At 40.9% G+C, this 13,340-nt stretch overlaps 1 protein-coding gene across 1 annotated transcript in view; it reads right to left on the reverse strand.

The window, feature by feature from the left end:
- Window positions 1-1,719: 1,719 nt before the first annotated feature.
- The window catches only part of TMEM232 (transmembrane protein 232), a 227,000-nt gene continuing 215,379 nt past the window's right edge, over window positions 1,720-13,340 (reverse strand). The window contains exons 12-13 of the mRNA XM_068981134.1: window positions 3,910-4,003; window positions 1,720-1,917 (exon numbers count right to left, since the gene is read on the reverse strand). Coding sequence (XP_068837235.1) covers window positions 1,720-1,917; window positions 3,910-4,003 — 292 coding nt within the window. The remainder of the gene's footprint in view (window positions 1,918-3,909; window positions 4,004-13,340) is intronic.

Consider the following 13,340-nt stretch of genomic DNA (forward strand, 5'->3'; position numbering starts at 1 on the left):
CAGGGGATCTTCCCGACCCAGGGACTGAACCATGTTTCACGTACTGGCAGGCAGACTCTTTATTGCCAGTGCCACCTGGGAAGCCTGAGAGACTTCTGGGGAGACAGCAAATGGTGGAGGAAGGGTTTCGATGGGACAGGATTCCGAGAAGAGGGCTGGCTGGCCTTCAGGGCAGGGACTGAAGAGGTCTCTTCCTCACGCGTGAGAAAAGCAAAGCTTGATGGGAGTATTTGGAAAGGTGCCTTGGGAGAGATTATTTCTGAGAACTTGCATATTCTCTGTGTGAGGAGAGAAGGATGAGGAGTGACGCAAGTTTGAATCAGCTTTGGAGGAAATCAAAAGAGGAACACGCTTCCCTGCACCCATTTCTACAGCCCGCTACTGTTCCCTTAAAGAGTGATTTTATAAGTCCACATAATGCAGGTCACAGACGTACGGCCCGTGTGTCAAATCTACCCCAAAAGGATGTGAGCTCTTTTAAATTGGCTGCCAACATTTTGAAATATAATAACTTATTTTAAAAAAGATTGAGGGCATCTTTTTTAAAGACCAGATGGGCCTACAGCACATTGCGGAGTGGAGTGAGGTGGTGGCAAGTTTCTTAGATGGAGTAGATATTCTACAGTCTGACACTAAGTATGTGACCTTTCTGACCTGGAAGCCATTTGGGTTTGACATCCTGATAAAACATCTGTCTTTTGAGCATGATTAAGTCACTTGTGCAAAACTGCGGTAGGGTTATTTATCATTTTTAGATAAGTCGTGTAAGGTATCATAAGAGCCCCAATCTGTTACTCTACCCATAGACTGGGAGTGTCAGAAGAAGTGAAATGACATTTAGAAATGACTCCCGACGGGATGAATCCCTCCAGTTAGTGCTTCTAGGACCACAAGTCCATTCTCATAACCTCACCTGGCAAAGTAAAATCACCGTCATGCAGAAGGCTCCAGTGGGATCCCTTAGAGATTAAGTCATCTGATTGCACTCAAGCTTCCCAGATGGTAAAGAACCTGCCTGCCAGGGCAGGAGACATAAGATACGTGGGCTCGATCCCTGGGTTGGGAAGATCCCCCAGAAGTGGGCACGGCAACCCACTCCACTATTCTCGCCCGGAGATTCCCATAGACCAGAGGTGGCTGGCGGGCCATGGTCCATAGGGTTGCAAAGAGCCTGACCCAACTCAAGCAACTTAATACACACATACGCAAGCTTCTGACACATGGTTTGACTTGGCATAGATTGACTATGAAATACAAATATGTAAGGTTCCAAGCAGGAGCCTTACATATTTCATTAGTGTCATAGTTATTATAGGAGTACTGATTGATGTTCATCCCATTTAAGAAATAGTTCTTATTTGTGACTCATTAACAATTTGCATAATCATTATAGGCAATATATGATTATATGCAATATTCGTGTCTGTCTAACTCTTTGGTGAATGTCAGTACTCTGAGAATCGTTATGTGTATGATCATGAGATAAGAATCAGTTAGCTCTAGCCACATTCTTGAAAACATTTTACTAGTAAAACACATCACTCGAATATGATCAAGTGCTAACTGTTCTTTTAGGACTAAGCTATGAGTATTAAAGAACCAGCACCAGGATAAACTCCTTTCTAAGAAATTACATTTAATTGAGAATTTTTGCCTAACCTGCAGCTTTCCTGGTCTCTTTCATGCAGCGAGTTCTGGCACATGGGCCTCGGGTGCAGGCTAGGTCGTTGTCTTTTCTAGGGAGACCTCTTCGGCCCTAGGAGGCAGCTCGTAAGGTCTGGTCTGCTGGTGCAGCCTCCCTTCCCTGCTCTTCATTCTCTCTCTCGGGCGGTTTGGCTCCTGTAACTCCTTATCTTTCCGTTCCTCAGCCTCACACATCACGTCTTCCTTCTGCCGCGTCTTTCGCTCTTCCTGCCACTGTTACAGAGAGAAGGTGGTGTTCACATACGATTTTCCATGAAAACAGTGTGTCAGTTCACTCAGCGAGTCAGTCCTCACGCTGCCGAGAAGCAGCAGCGTGCAAGGCACCTGAGTGTCCGCTCAGCAGTTCAGTGTCTGCCCCGTGCCTTGCACATCAGGGACCCTTGATACCGTTCAGCTGGCTCGGCAGGACACGTGCAGGGCAGCTGCGTGCTTTGGCTTACTGTCGGTCCTACAGGCTCCACCTTCCCTCCCCCATTCAGGTTGGTAATTTTAAGCCAAGAAATTGAGCAATTATGAAAAATTGACCAGAAGAGTAGCTTTATAGTCCAGAGATCTTGATTTGTAGGTAGACTCAGTCATTCACTCTCTTTAAAACCGTGAACAATTAACGGAATCATAAAGCTACATTCCTCTTATTGGTAAATGTTTTACAGACTTGTAAGGATTAAATTAACTGCTGTAAGAGCATTTGTAAAGTGTGAGATATTAGTACAAAGCACTATAGGTATAGCTATTTCAAAGGAAATGTATATAGATGAATACTTTCAAAAAATGTGATATTCAGAGAAACTTCGATAAACCTCTACAAGTTAGTACTATGAAACTACTATTTGATTAGGCCAGCCACAGATCAAACAATTTGGACCCTATCCATTCTCAAACATATTTTCCAGAAAGGATGGCCTTGCCCGTCTATAGAAAAACTGATGGCAGTGAATGCTTAGACACTGCTTATACCCTTGGAAGGAAGAAAAGATGATGGCTCTTGGGAGGCATTTCCTAGCCTCCTCTCCATCACTCAAAACAGTGTCCTCTGTATCTTTAGGCCAATGTGCTTAATCACAGAGTGACTAAAGCCTTTCGACTCTTTCAAGGGTACAGAATGATAGGGAAAAGATTTTTATTCTGTTATTAAAATGACACTATATATGTGTGCATGTATACATTGGCAACCTGCTATCTTCTGCAGTGTAGTCCAGATAATCCAAGCGAATGGCAAAATTATAGCTGCTGCAATTGATGAGCTATTAGGAATTATAGTGATAATGCCTTGTACATATGATATGTTGGTTTAGCAAAAATGTTATTAGTGAATAAAATTGCAATACTATAGCTCTCATTTTGTAATTCTAGGATTTCATTCAGTTTCCAAACCCCAACACTGGTGGCTGCTGCTATAGCGCCTTAAGTATTGAATAAATAACTAGTGGGATCAGTATATGAAATAACCACTTCTTCTTTCTCAAAATATCACTAATAAAAGCAATGTAAAAAATCAACCATGGGAATATAAACACAATCTGAGAAATAATACGCAATTGGTGATAAAATTAATTTAAACACATTCTGCATAGTATTGAATCCCTATTATATTAAAAGAAAAAACAAAGTATAAATGTTCTACTTATATAAGTAACTCTATATAAGTAACTTATAAGTATATAAGTAACTCTACTCCTAGAAAGAAGCAGTCATAAATGATGTGGCAAGAAATCACTGATTATATATAGTTCAGTGGATTAAAACCTGTTCAATGGCCTTGCCTTGTGACTGCTTGTTTAACTGATACAAAGAACAGAATGATTAAAGTCTTTCTAATACTCCAGGAGCAAAGAATGGTCACTGAAAAAACTGAGTCAAAAGATTTTTGCTCTTTCATTAAAAATACACTACAGAAGAAATCAGTGTTCAGTGTTCAACATCAGATTCCTATCACACACTCACAAAAATCGGTACTAATTCAGGAGACAGAATAAGGCTAGTATTTTATAAGTGAAAGAAAGCCAAACCTTCTGCACCCCAGTGAAGGCACTGAAATATATAGGCAGTACAGTGAGATGTAATTCAATTTGGCAAATCTCAGTCAAAACGCAATCGACTTTTGAGTTCCATGATCAGTGTTTCCATCTCAGAACTACACTTTCTGATTAAAAATGCCTTTAAAGAACAAAGCTTTTCCTGCTAGTTTAAGAAAATAAAACTTACGTGATGGTCAATGATTCTTGCCAACTCTCTGTCTGCCCTGGTGAAAAAATCTGGATATGGAAACAAAGGAGCTTCTGCCACAGAAGAATATTCCCTTCAAAAGAGCACAAGAACAGATCCAATATCAGGTACAGATACTCTTCCACCCTGGAATATACAGATTTGAAAATCACCATTGTTAAGCATTTTGGTAACATGAAAGACTTACTCTGTATAGAAAATTAAATATTAGTTTTTAGTTTCTGTAAACCATTTGGGTTATTAAAACTGACAATTTTGATGGTAAGGTATGGCATACAGAATGAGAACAAGAAGATAATAAAAAAGCAACCTCTCCTAGGAGATATAAATACTTTAGCTAGTCAGTAGTGAATGAGATACCCACTCCAGTGTTCTTGCCTGAAGAACCCCCAGGGACAGAGGAGCCTGGTGGGCTGCCATCTCTGGGGTCGCACAGAGTCGGACATGACTGAAGCGACTTAGCAGCAAGCAGCACCAGCAGCAGTGAATGAGATGCTATGAAAGGCTTCAGGAAGCCTGAAGTAGACTGTGCCCACTGGGGAGATGAAAATGCCCATCCCTGTACACAGCCCCATGACCTTGAAAGTTCTGGTGGAATTCTAAGCCTAAGAATTTGATTGTAGATCTACCAAAAAAAAAAAAATGCTATAACTTCAATATTTCTTCCAAGTCTTTATATTACTAAGTGTGGAACTGTAGTAGACTTTAGCAACAGCTCAGTGGAAGTGCTGGCAGTACAAAGCTGGGCCCTCGACTGGTGGAGATTTAGCATTAAACATTCCACATCGTAATTATATTAGTGAATTTATTATCAAAAAACTACTGTGAGTGCAGAAATATGCAACAAAATGGTGGTAGAGAGTATGGTTTTGAAGGAGAGAAAATAGGTTTAAAGGAGAAGCTCTTAGGAAAGGGTCTATGGAGAGGTATAGCTGGTGAAAATTTCCACATTCAAAATGCCTGACCAGTTTTGAAGACTGTAATGTGTAGTAAGCATTTCTCAAGTTGTTGCCTCTGCCCTTTGTGGCATCCTTCTCTCCTACCGCTGGGTTGCTCGATGCTGCACTAGATGTTTCTCAAATCCTTGCATTTATCTTCATCTCCACTATTATTTTCCTTATCTAAACAATTATGTCTTTCTTGGACTACGACCTTGTTTATAATCTCTGCATCCACCATGCCTTACTCTTTTTATTCTTGTCTCGATAGAGTAGCCAGATTTTTTTTTTTTTTCAAAATACAAAATGGATCATGTCAATCCCTGGCTTCAAACTCTTCAGTAAATCCCCAGTAGCTTTAGAACGAAGATTACATCTCTTGGGACTTCCTGGTGGTCCAGTGGCTAAGACTCCATGCTCCCATGCAGGGGACCTGGGCTCAATCCTTGGTTGGGGAACTAGATCCCACATGCTGCAACTAAAAATAAGATCCTGCAGGCTGCAATGAAGACCTGGCACAGCAAAATAAATAAAACTAATTATGGTTTTTTTTTGAAAGAATTAACTTTTTTTTAAATTTTTTATTTTTTTTTTACTTTACAATACTGTATTGGTTTTGCCATATTATTTTTAAACATGATATTTCTCGTTGAAGAGGCTGAAGTAGACTGTGCGTTTGTCTCAGTGGCTTGCCTGGGTCCTCCAGACTTGCTTCTCTCCCTCTTGGCCGGGGTCCGTGCGTTCCTAACACATGGGCTTTCCTGCAGCTGCTGCGGTGTGTTCTGCTCATGTGTGCACACTGTCGCCCCTTCCCGCAAAGTCCTTTCCCCCCTCCTCCTCTCTGCTGCAGTGCTCAGTTCAGTTCAGTCGCTCAGTCGTGTCCAACCCTCCGCGACCCCATGGACTGCAGCACACCAGCCCTCCCTGTCCATCAGCAACTCCCAGACTCCACCCAAACCCATATCCATTGAGTTGGTGATGCCATCCAACCATCTCATCCTCTGTCATCCCCTTCTCCTCCTGCCCTCAATCTTTCCCAGCATCAGGGTCTTTTCCAGGGAGTCAGGTCTCTGCATCAGGTGGCCAAAGTATTGGAGTTTCAGCTTCAGCATCAGTCCTTCCAAGGAACACTCAGGACTGATCTCCTTTAGGATAGACTGGTTGGATCTCCTTGCAGTCCAAGGGACTCTCAAGAGTCTTCTCCAATGCCATAGTTCAAAAGCATCAATTCTTCAGCACTCAGCTTTCTTATAGTCCAACTTTCACATCCACACATGACCACTGGAAAAACCATAGCCTTGACTAGGCAGACCTTTGTTCACAAAGTAATGTCTCTGCTTTTTAATATGCTGTCTAGGTTGATCATAATTTTCCTTCCAAGGAGTGAGCATCTTTTAATTTTATGGCTGCAATCACCATCTGCCATGATTTTGGAGCCCCCAAAAATAAAGTCTGACACTGTTTCTCCATCGATTTGCAATGAAGTGATGGGACCAGATGCCATGATCTTCATTTTTTGAATGTTGAGCTTTAAGCCAACTTTTTCACTCTCCTCTTTCACTTTCATCAAGAGGCTTTTTAGTTCCTCTTCACTTTCTGCCATGAGGGTGGTGTCACCTGCATATGTGAGGTTATTGATATTTCTCCTGGCAATCTTGATTCCAGCTTGTGCTTCTTCCAGCCCAGTACTTCTCATGATGTACTCTGCATAGAAGTTAAATAAGCAGGGTGACAAAATACAGCCTTGATGTACTTCTTTTCCTATTTGGAACCAGTCTGTTGTTCCATGTCCAGTTCTAACTGTTGCTTCCTGACCTGCATACAGGTTTCTCCAGAGGCAGGTCAGGTGGTCTGGTATTCCCGTCTCTTTCAGAATTTTCCACAGTTTATTGTGATCCACACAAAGACTTTGGCATAGTCAATAAAGCAGAAATAGATGTTTTTCTGGAACTCTCTTGCTTTTTCCATGATCCAGCGGATGTTGGCAATTTGACCTCTGGATCCTCTGCCTTTTCTAAAACCAGCTTGAACATCTGGAAGTTCACGGTTCACGTATTGCTGAAGCCTGGCTTGGAGGATTTTGAGCGTGACTTTATCAGCGTGTGAGATGAGTGCAGTAACTAGCTGCAGTGCTAGTTAATGCTCACTTATCCTTCATCTTCTCAGCTCAAGCCCAGTAACCACAGCTGTCAATCCACCATGGGCCTCTCCTTGCTCATGCTTATCTCAGTAGTAACTTGACATTTATCTGTGTGCCTCTATGAGTTTTATTTTCTTGACTAAATATGAGCTGCATGATAGTGGACACTATTGTTTGCTAATCGTTGTCTCCAGAGTGCCCAACCCAGGCCATAAAGACGAGTCAACCCCACAGCGCTCTATGCCAGCAGAACAGTGCCCAGTGCAGCGAGAAGATGGCAGTCTCAGGAGGTAAGTCATCAGAGTGGAGCTAATACCAGGGGTTCATAGGAAAACAGCTCATGTGACATGTGAGCAGGGAAAATACATGGAAACCTCTCCAAGCTCATAAGATTCACACGTATCATGGAGCAGAAGAGCAGTGAGCTTCCCACTTCCTGTAGGATAGAGGCCCTCATCATGCTACTGAAACATTAAAGAAAAGTGTGATTCTAGAGTACTGCTGAGTTACAGGGAACCTGGGGGCTGAGACCTGGGTTAACTATACCTATCCAGTAAACTCTGGGCACTTCAGATATTCAAAGAATTGTGCTAAATGCTGTGAAAACATAAACAAGACAAAACTTTTAAAATCATTCAGGTTAAAGGTACTCAAGTAAGTTGCCTCAAATTCCTTCTTGGATTATTACAGTTTATATTAAAGAGATGCATAACAATATAAGCAATGTTAGAAAGTCTTTAAAATGGGAAGGTTAGATGAATATGCTTGTGCATCTGTGCTTTCTAGTTACCTCAGTTGAATAGTTTGTACTGGAAAAGAAAAATGCATAAAAAACTGTAATACAACATGAGACAATAAAATGCAAGTCAACGTGACGGATGAGAGATAAATATTCGATGACATAAACAGAAGAATGCAGGAAAATTGTTAAGAAACAGGTTCTGCACTCAGATCTCTAGGCAAATTTTCATCTTGCCACTTAGTATTATTTAATCACTCAGTTCCTCAGTGTCTCCATTTTTAACATAAAAAATAGTGCCTTCTTTTTATGCATTATTAAGATTAAAATGGAATAATGCATAAAGCACCTATGATGGGGCAAATACTAAACACGTTTTGGCTATACCATTCTCTGATAATGTCATTTTCAGAAAAATTGAGGGGACTAAGCCATGGTTTTTCAATGATACTGAAAGAGATGAGAATAAAATAAGTGAAAAAGTAATGGAAGGTAAAACAATTAGTTCACTTCAGTTCAGTCGCTCAGTCGTGTCCAACTCTTTGTGACCACATGGACTGCAGCACGCCAGGCCTCCCTGTCCATCACCAACTCCTGGAGTTTACTCAAACTCATGTCCATTGAGTCGGTGATGCCATCCAGCCATCTCATCCTCTGTCGTCCCCTTCTCCTCCCATCTTCAATCTTTCCCAGCATCAGGGTCTTTTCAAATGAGTCAGCTCTTTGTATCAGGTGGCCAAAGCATTGGAGCTTCAGCTTCAGTATAAGTCCTTTCAAAGAATACTCAGAACTGATTTCCTTTATGATTGACAGGTTTTATCTCCTTGCAGTCCAAGGACTCTCAAGAGACTTACCAACACCACAGTTCAAAAACATCAATTCGTTGGTGCTCAGCTTTCTTTATGGTCCAACTCTCACGTCCATACATGACTACTGGAAAAACCATAGCCTTGACTACACAGACCTTTGTTAGCAAAGCAATGTCTCTGCTTTTTAACATGCTGTCTAGGTTGCTGATAGCTTTTCTTCCAAGGAGCAAGCATCTTTTAATTTCAAGGCTTCAGTCACCATCTGCAGTGATTTTGGAACCCCCCAAAATAAAGTTTCTCACTGTTTCCATTGTTTCCCCATCTATTTGCCATGAAGTGATGGGACCAGGTGCCATGATCTTCATTTTTTGAATGTTGAGTTTTAAGCCAACTTCTTCACTTTCCTCTTCCACTTTCATCAAGAGGCTCCTTAATTCCTTTTTACTTTATGCCATAAGGGTGGTGTCCTCTGCATATCTGAGGTTATTGATCTATTTCCTGGCAATCTTGATTCCAGCTTGTGCTACATCTAGCCTGGCGTTTCACACAATGTACTCTGCATATAAGTTAAATAAGCAGGGTGACAATATACAGCCTTGAAGTACTCGTTTTCCTATTTGGAACCAGTCAATTGTTCCCTGTCCAGTTCTAACCATTGCTTCTTGACCTCCATATGGATTTATAGGAAGCAGGTCAGGTGGTCTGGTATTCCCATCTCTTTGAGAATTTTCCACAGTTTGTTGTGACCCACACAGTCAAATGTTTAGCACAGTCAATGAAGCAGAAGATGTTTTTTCTGGAATTCTCTTGCTTTTTGCATGATCCAACAGATGTTGGCAATCTGATCTCTGATTCCCCTGCCTTTTCTAAAACCAGCTTGAACATCTGGCGGTTCATGGTTCACGTACTGCTGAAGCCTGGCTTGGAGAATTTTGAGCATTACTTTACTAGTGTGTGAGATGAGTGCAATTGTGTGGTAGTTTGAGCATTCTTTTGCATTGCCTTTCTTAGGGATTGGAATGAAAACTGACCTTTTCCAGTCCTGTGGCCACTGCTGAGTTTTTCAAATTTGCTGGCACATTGAGTGCACCACTTTCACAGCATCATCTTTTAGGGTTTGAAATAGTTCAGCTGGAATCTCATCACCTCCACTAGCTTTGTTCATAGTGATGCTTCCTAAGGCCCACTTGACGTCACATTCCAGGATGTCTGGCTCTAGGTGAGTGGTCACACCATCGTGATTATCTGGGTCATGAAGACCACTTTTGTATAGTTCTTCTGTGTATTCCTGCCACCTCTTCTTAATATCTTCTGCTTCTGTTAGATCCATACTGCTTCTGTCCTTTATTGTGCTCATCTTTGCATGAAATGTTTCCTTGGTATTCTAATTTTCTTTAACATTATACAGTGGAAGTGACAAATAGATCCAAGTCATTAGATCTTGTAAACAGAGTGCCTGAAGAACTATGGACAGAGGTTCGTAACGTTGTACAGGCGGCTGTGATCAAAACCATCCCCAAGAAAAATAATGCAAAATGGTGAAATGGATGTCTGGGGAAGCCTTAGAAATATCTGGGAAAAGAAGAGAAGTTAAAGGCAAAGGAGAAAAGGAAAGATATATCCATGTGAATGCAGAGTTCCAAAGAATAGCAAGGAGAGATAAGAAAGCCTTCCACAGCAATCAATGCAAAGACATAGAGGAAAACAACAGAACGGGAAAGACTAGAGATCTCTTCAAGAAAATTGGAGATACCAAGGGAACATTTAATGCAAAGATGGGCTCAATAAAGGACAGAAAACAATTAAGATGAGGCTTAAATGAGATGCACACTTCAAATGTTTGGAATTTAATGGGAAGTACTGAAAAACCTATCTGGAAAGATGGTGTCTTAAAATCCTAAGCTTGTCAAAACAAAGTGGAATAAATTGGCGGTCTTAAAATTGGCATTTTCTCTGGTATACTTCATGGCATCTGGTCCCATCACTTCATGGCAAATAAATGGGGAAACAATGGAACAGCGACAGACTTTATTATTTTGGACTCCAAGATCACTGCAGATGATGACTGCAGCCATGAAATTAAAGGAGACTTGCTCCTTGGAAGTAAAGTTATGACCAACCTAGATATCATATTAAAACGCAGAGACATTACTTTGTCAACAAAGATCCATCTAGTCAAAGCTTTGGTTTTTCCAGTAGTCATGTATGGAAGTGAGAGTTGGACAATAAAGGAAGTTGAGCAGCAATGAACTGAGGCTTTTGAACTGATGCTTGTGTGATGTTGGCGAAGACTCCTGAGAGTCTCTTGGACATCAAGGAGATCCAACCAGTCCCTCCCAAAGGAAATCAGTCCTGAATATTCATTGGAAAGACTGATGCTATAGCTGAAACTCCAATACTTTGGCCACCTGATGCGAAGAACTGACTCATTGGAAAAGACCCTGATGCTGGGAAAGACTGAGGGCAGGAGGAGAAGGGGACGACAGAGGATGAGATGGCTGGATGGCATCATGGACTCAATGGACATGAGTCTGAGTAAACTCTGGGAGTTGGTGATGAACAGGGATGCCTGGCGTGCTGCCGTCCATGGGGTCCCAAAGAGTCGGACATGACTGAGCGACTGAACTGAACTGAACTGGTATACTTTATTTTCATTTTGATGTTCAGCCTGGATAATGATCTTCAAAAAAGGCATGGATATATGACCTTTCACTGACTCCAAACTTGTCCCAATAATTCTATATTTTTTCCGTTTTGGAAGTTGAAAGTTTCATTATTTGATTACTAGAATACTCTAACCTATTCCTTCCTCAAAGACTTCCTCAGTTCCACTGCAGTTTCTGCTTTCTCTTTCAGCTTTATTGAGATATAACTGACATATAACATTGTATAAGTTTAAGTTGTACCACATAATTTAAGACAAATCATATTACAAAATGATTACCACAATAAGGTTAATCAACATCTCCATTATTCCGCATAACTAACTCTTTTGTATGTGGGTAATGAGAACACTCAAGATCCACTCTCTTGGCAAGGTTCAAGTACTTAATCCAACATTGTCAACTGTAGTCACAAGTCTGTCCCTTAGAGCCTCAGGACGGGGCCATGTTAAAATCGGACGGTTGTACCTTTGACTAACACATCCCATCTCTCCCTTCCCCAGCCCTTAACAAGCTCCTCTGTTTCTGTGAGTTCTGCATTTTAAGAGTACACATATGAATGGGATGATACAGCGTGTGTCTTCCTCTGTCTGACTTATCTCACTAAGCATAATGTTCTCTAGGTCTATAAACCCTTCTGCAAATGGAAATATTTTATTTATTTTTATTTATTTTATTATTATTGTATTTATTTTAGGCTGAGTGCTAGTCCGTTATCCATTATTTCGCTGAAGTCCAGTTCGGTCGCTTCCATGTCTTGGCTATTGTAAGCGATACTGCAATGGTCATGGGAGTGCAGATATCTTTTCAAGATGTTTATTTTGTTTCCTTTGGATATATACCCAGAATTCAAACTGCTATTTACATGTTAGCTCTATTTTTAATTTTTGCAGAACCTCCAAACTGCTTTCGATAGTGGCTTCACCAGTTTCCATTTCTGCCAACAGTGTACAGAGGTTCCTCTTTCTCCAACATCATTGCCAACACTTCTCTCTTTTACTTTTTGATAATAACCATTCTAACAGGCATGAGGTGATAGCTTATTGTGGTTATTATATGCATTTCCTTGATGATTAGCAATGCTGAGCACTTTTTTGTACCTGTCAGCTGTTGTATATCTTTGAAATAATGTCTATTCTAGTCGTTTGCCATTTTATAATTTGATTTTTTGAATCTTTGCTATTGACATGTAAGAATTCCTTATATATTTTGCACATTAACTCCTTATCACATAGATGGTTTGGGAATATTTAATCCCATTCCATGTTGCCTTTTCATATTTGTTTCTTTGGCTGTGTAGAAGCTTTTTAGTTTAATGTACTCCTGCTTGTTGATTTTAGTGTCAACTTCATAAAATCATTGCTAAGACCAGTGTCAAGATGCTTTCCTCTTATGCTTTCCTCTAGGAATTTCATAGTTTCAGTTCTTACATCTAAGACTTCAGTCCATTTCAGGTCAACTTTTGTGAGTGGTATGAGATAGGGGAACAGATTGCATTCTTTTACAAGTGAATATTCCGTTTTCTTAGCACCGATTATTGCAGACACTCTCTTTTCCCCAGTGAGTACTCCTGGCTCCCTTGTCAAATATTAGCTACCCATATACAAATGAGCTTATCTCTGGGCTCCCCGCTCTGGTCCATGGTCTGTGTCTGTTCCACGCCAGCACCATACTGCTTTGATCACTTTGATTACTGTGTGTCAGTTGCTCATTCGCATCTGACTCTTTCCAACCCAACTGCCTGTTGCCCACAAGTCTCCTCTATCCATGGAATTCTCCAAGTGAGAATACTTGAGAGGGTTGCCATTTCCTTCTCCAGGGGAACTTCCCAACCCAGGGATTGAACCCAGGTCTCCTACATTATAGGCAGATTCTTTACTGTGTGAGCCACCAGGGAAGCTTGATTACTACAGCTTTATTATACATTTTGATATTGGGAAGTGTGATGCCTGCAGTTTCATTCTTTCTTGGGGCTGCTTGAACTAATTGAGGTCTTTTGGGGTTTTATACAAATTTTAGAATTGTTTTTTCTATTTCTGTGAAAAATGTCATTGAAATTTTGATAGAGATTACACTGAATGTATAGATCACTTCAGCTTGTAGGAACATTTTAACAATATT

This window comes from Capricornis sumatraensis, chromosome 9, assembly GCF_032405125.1.
Source record: "Capricornis sumatraensis isolate serow.1 chromosome 9, serow.2, whole genome shotgun sequence".
In the NCBI taxonomy this organism is placed as follows: domain Eukaryota; kingdom Metazoa; phylum Chordata; class Mammalia; order Artiodactyla; family Bovidae; genus Capricornis; species Capricornis sumatraensis.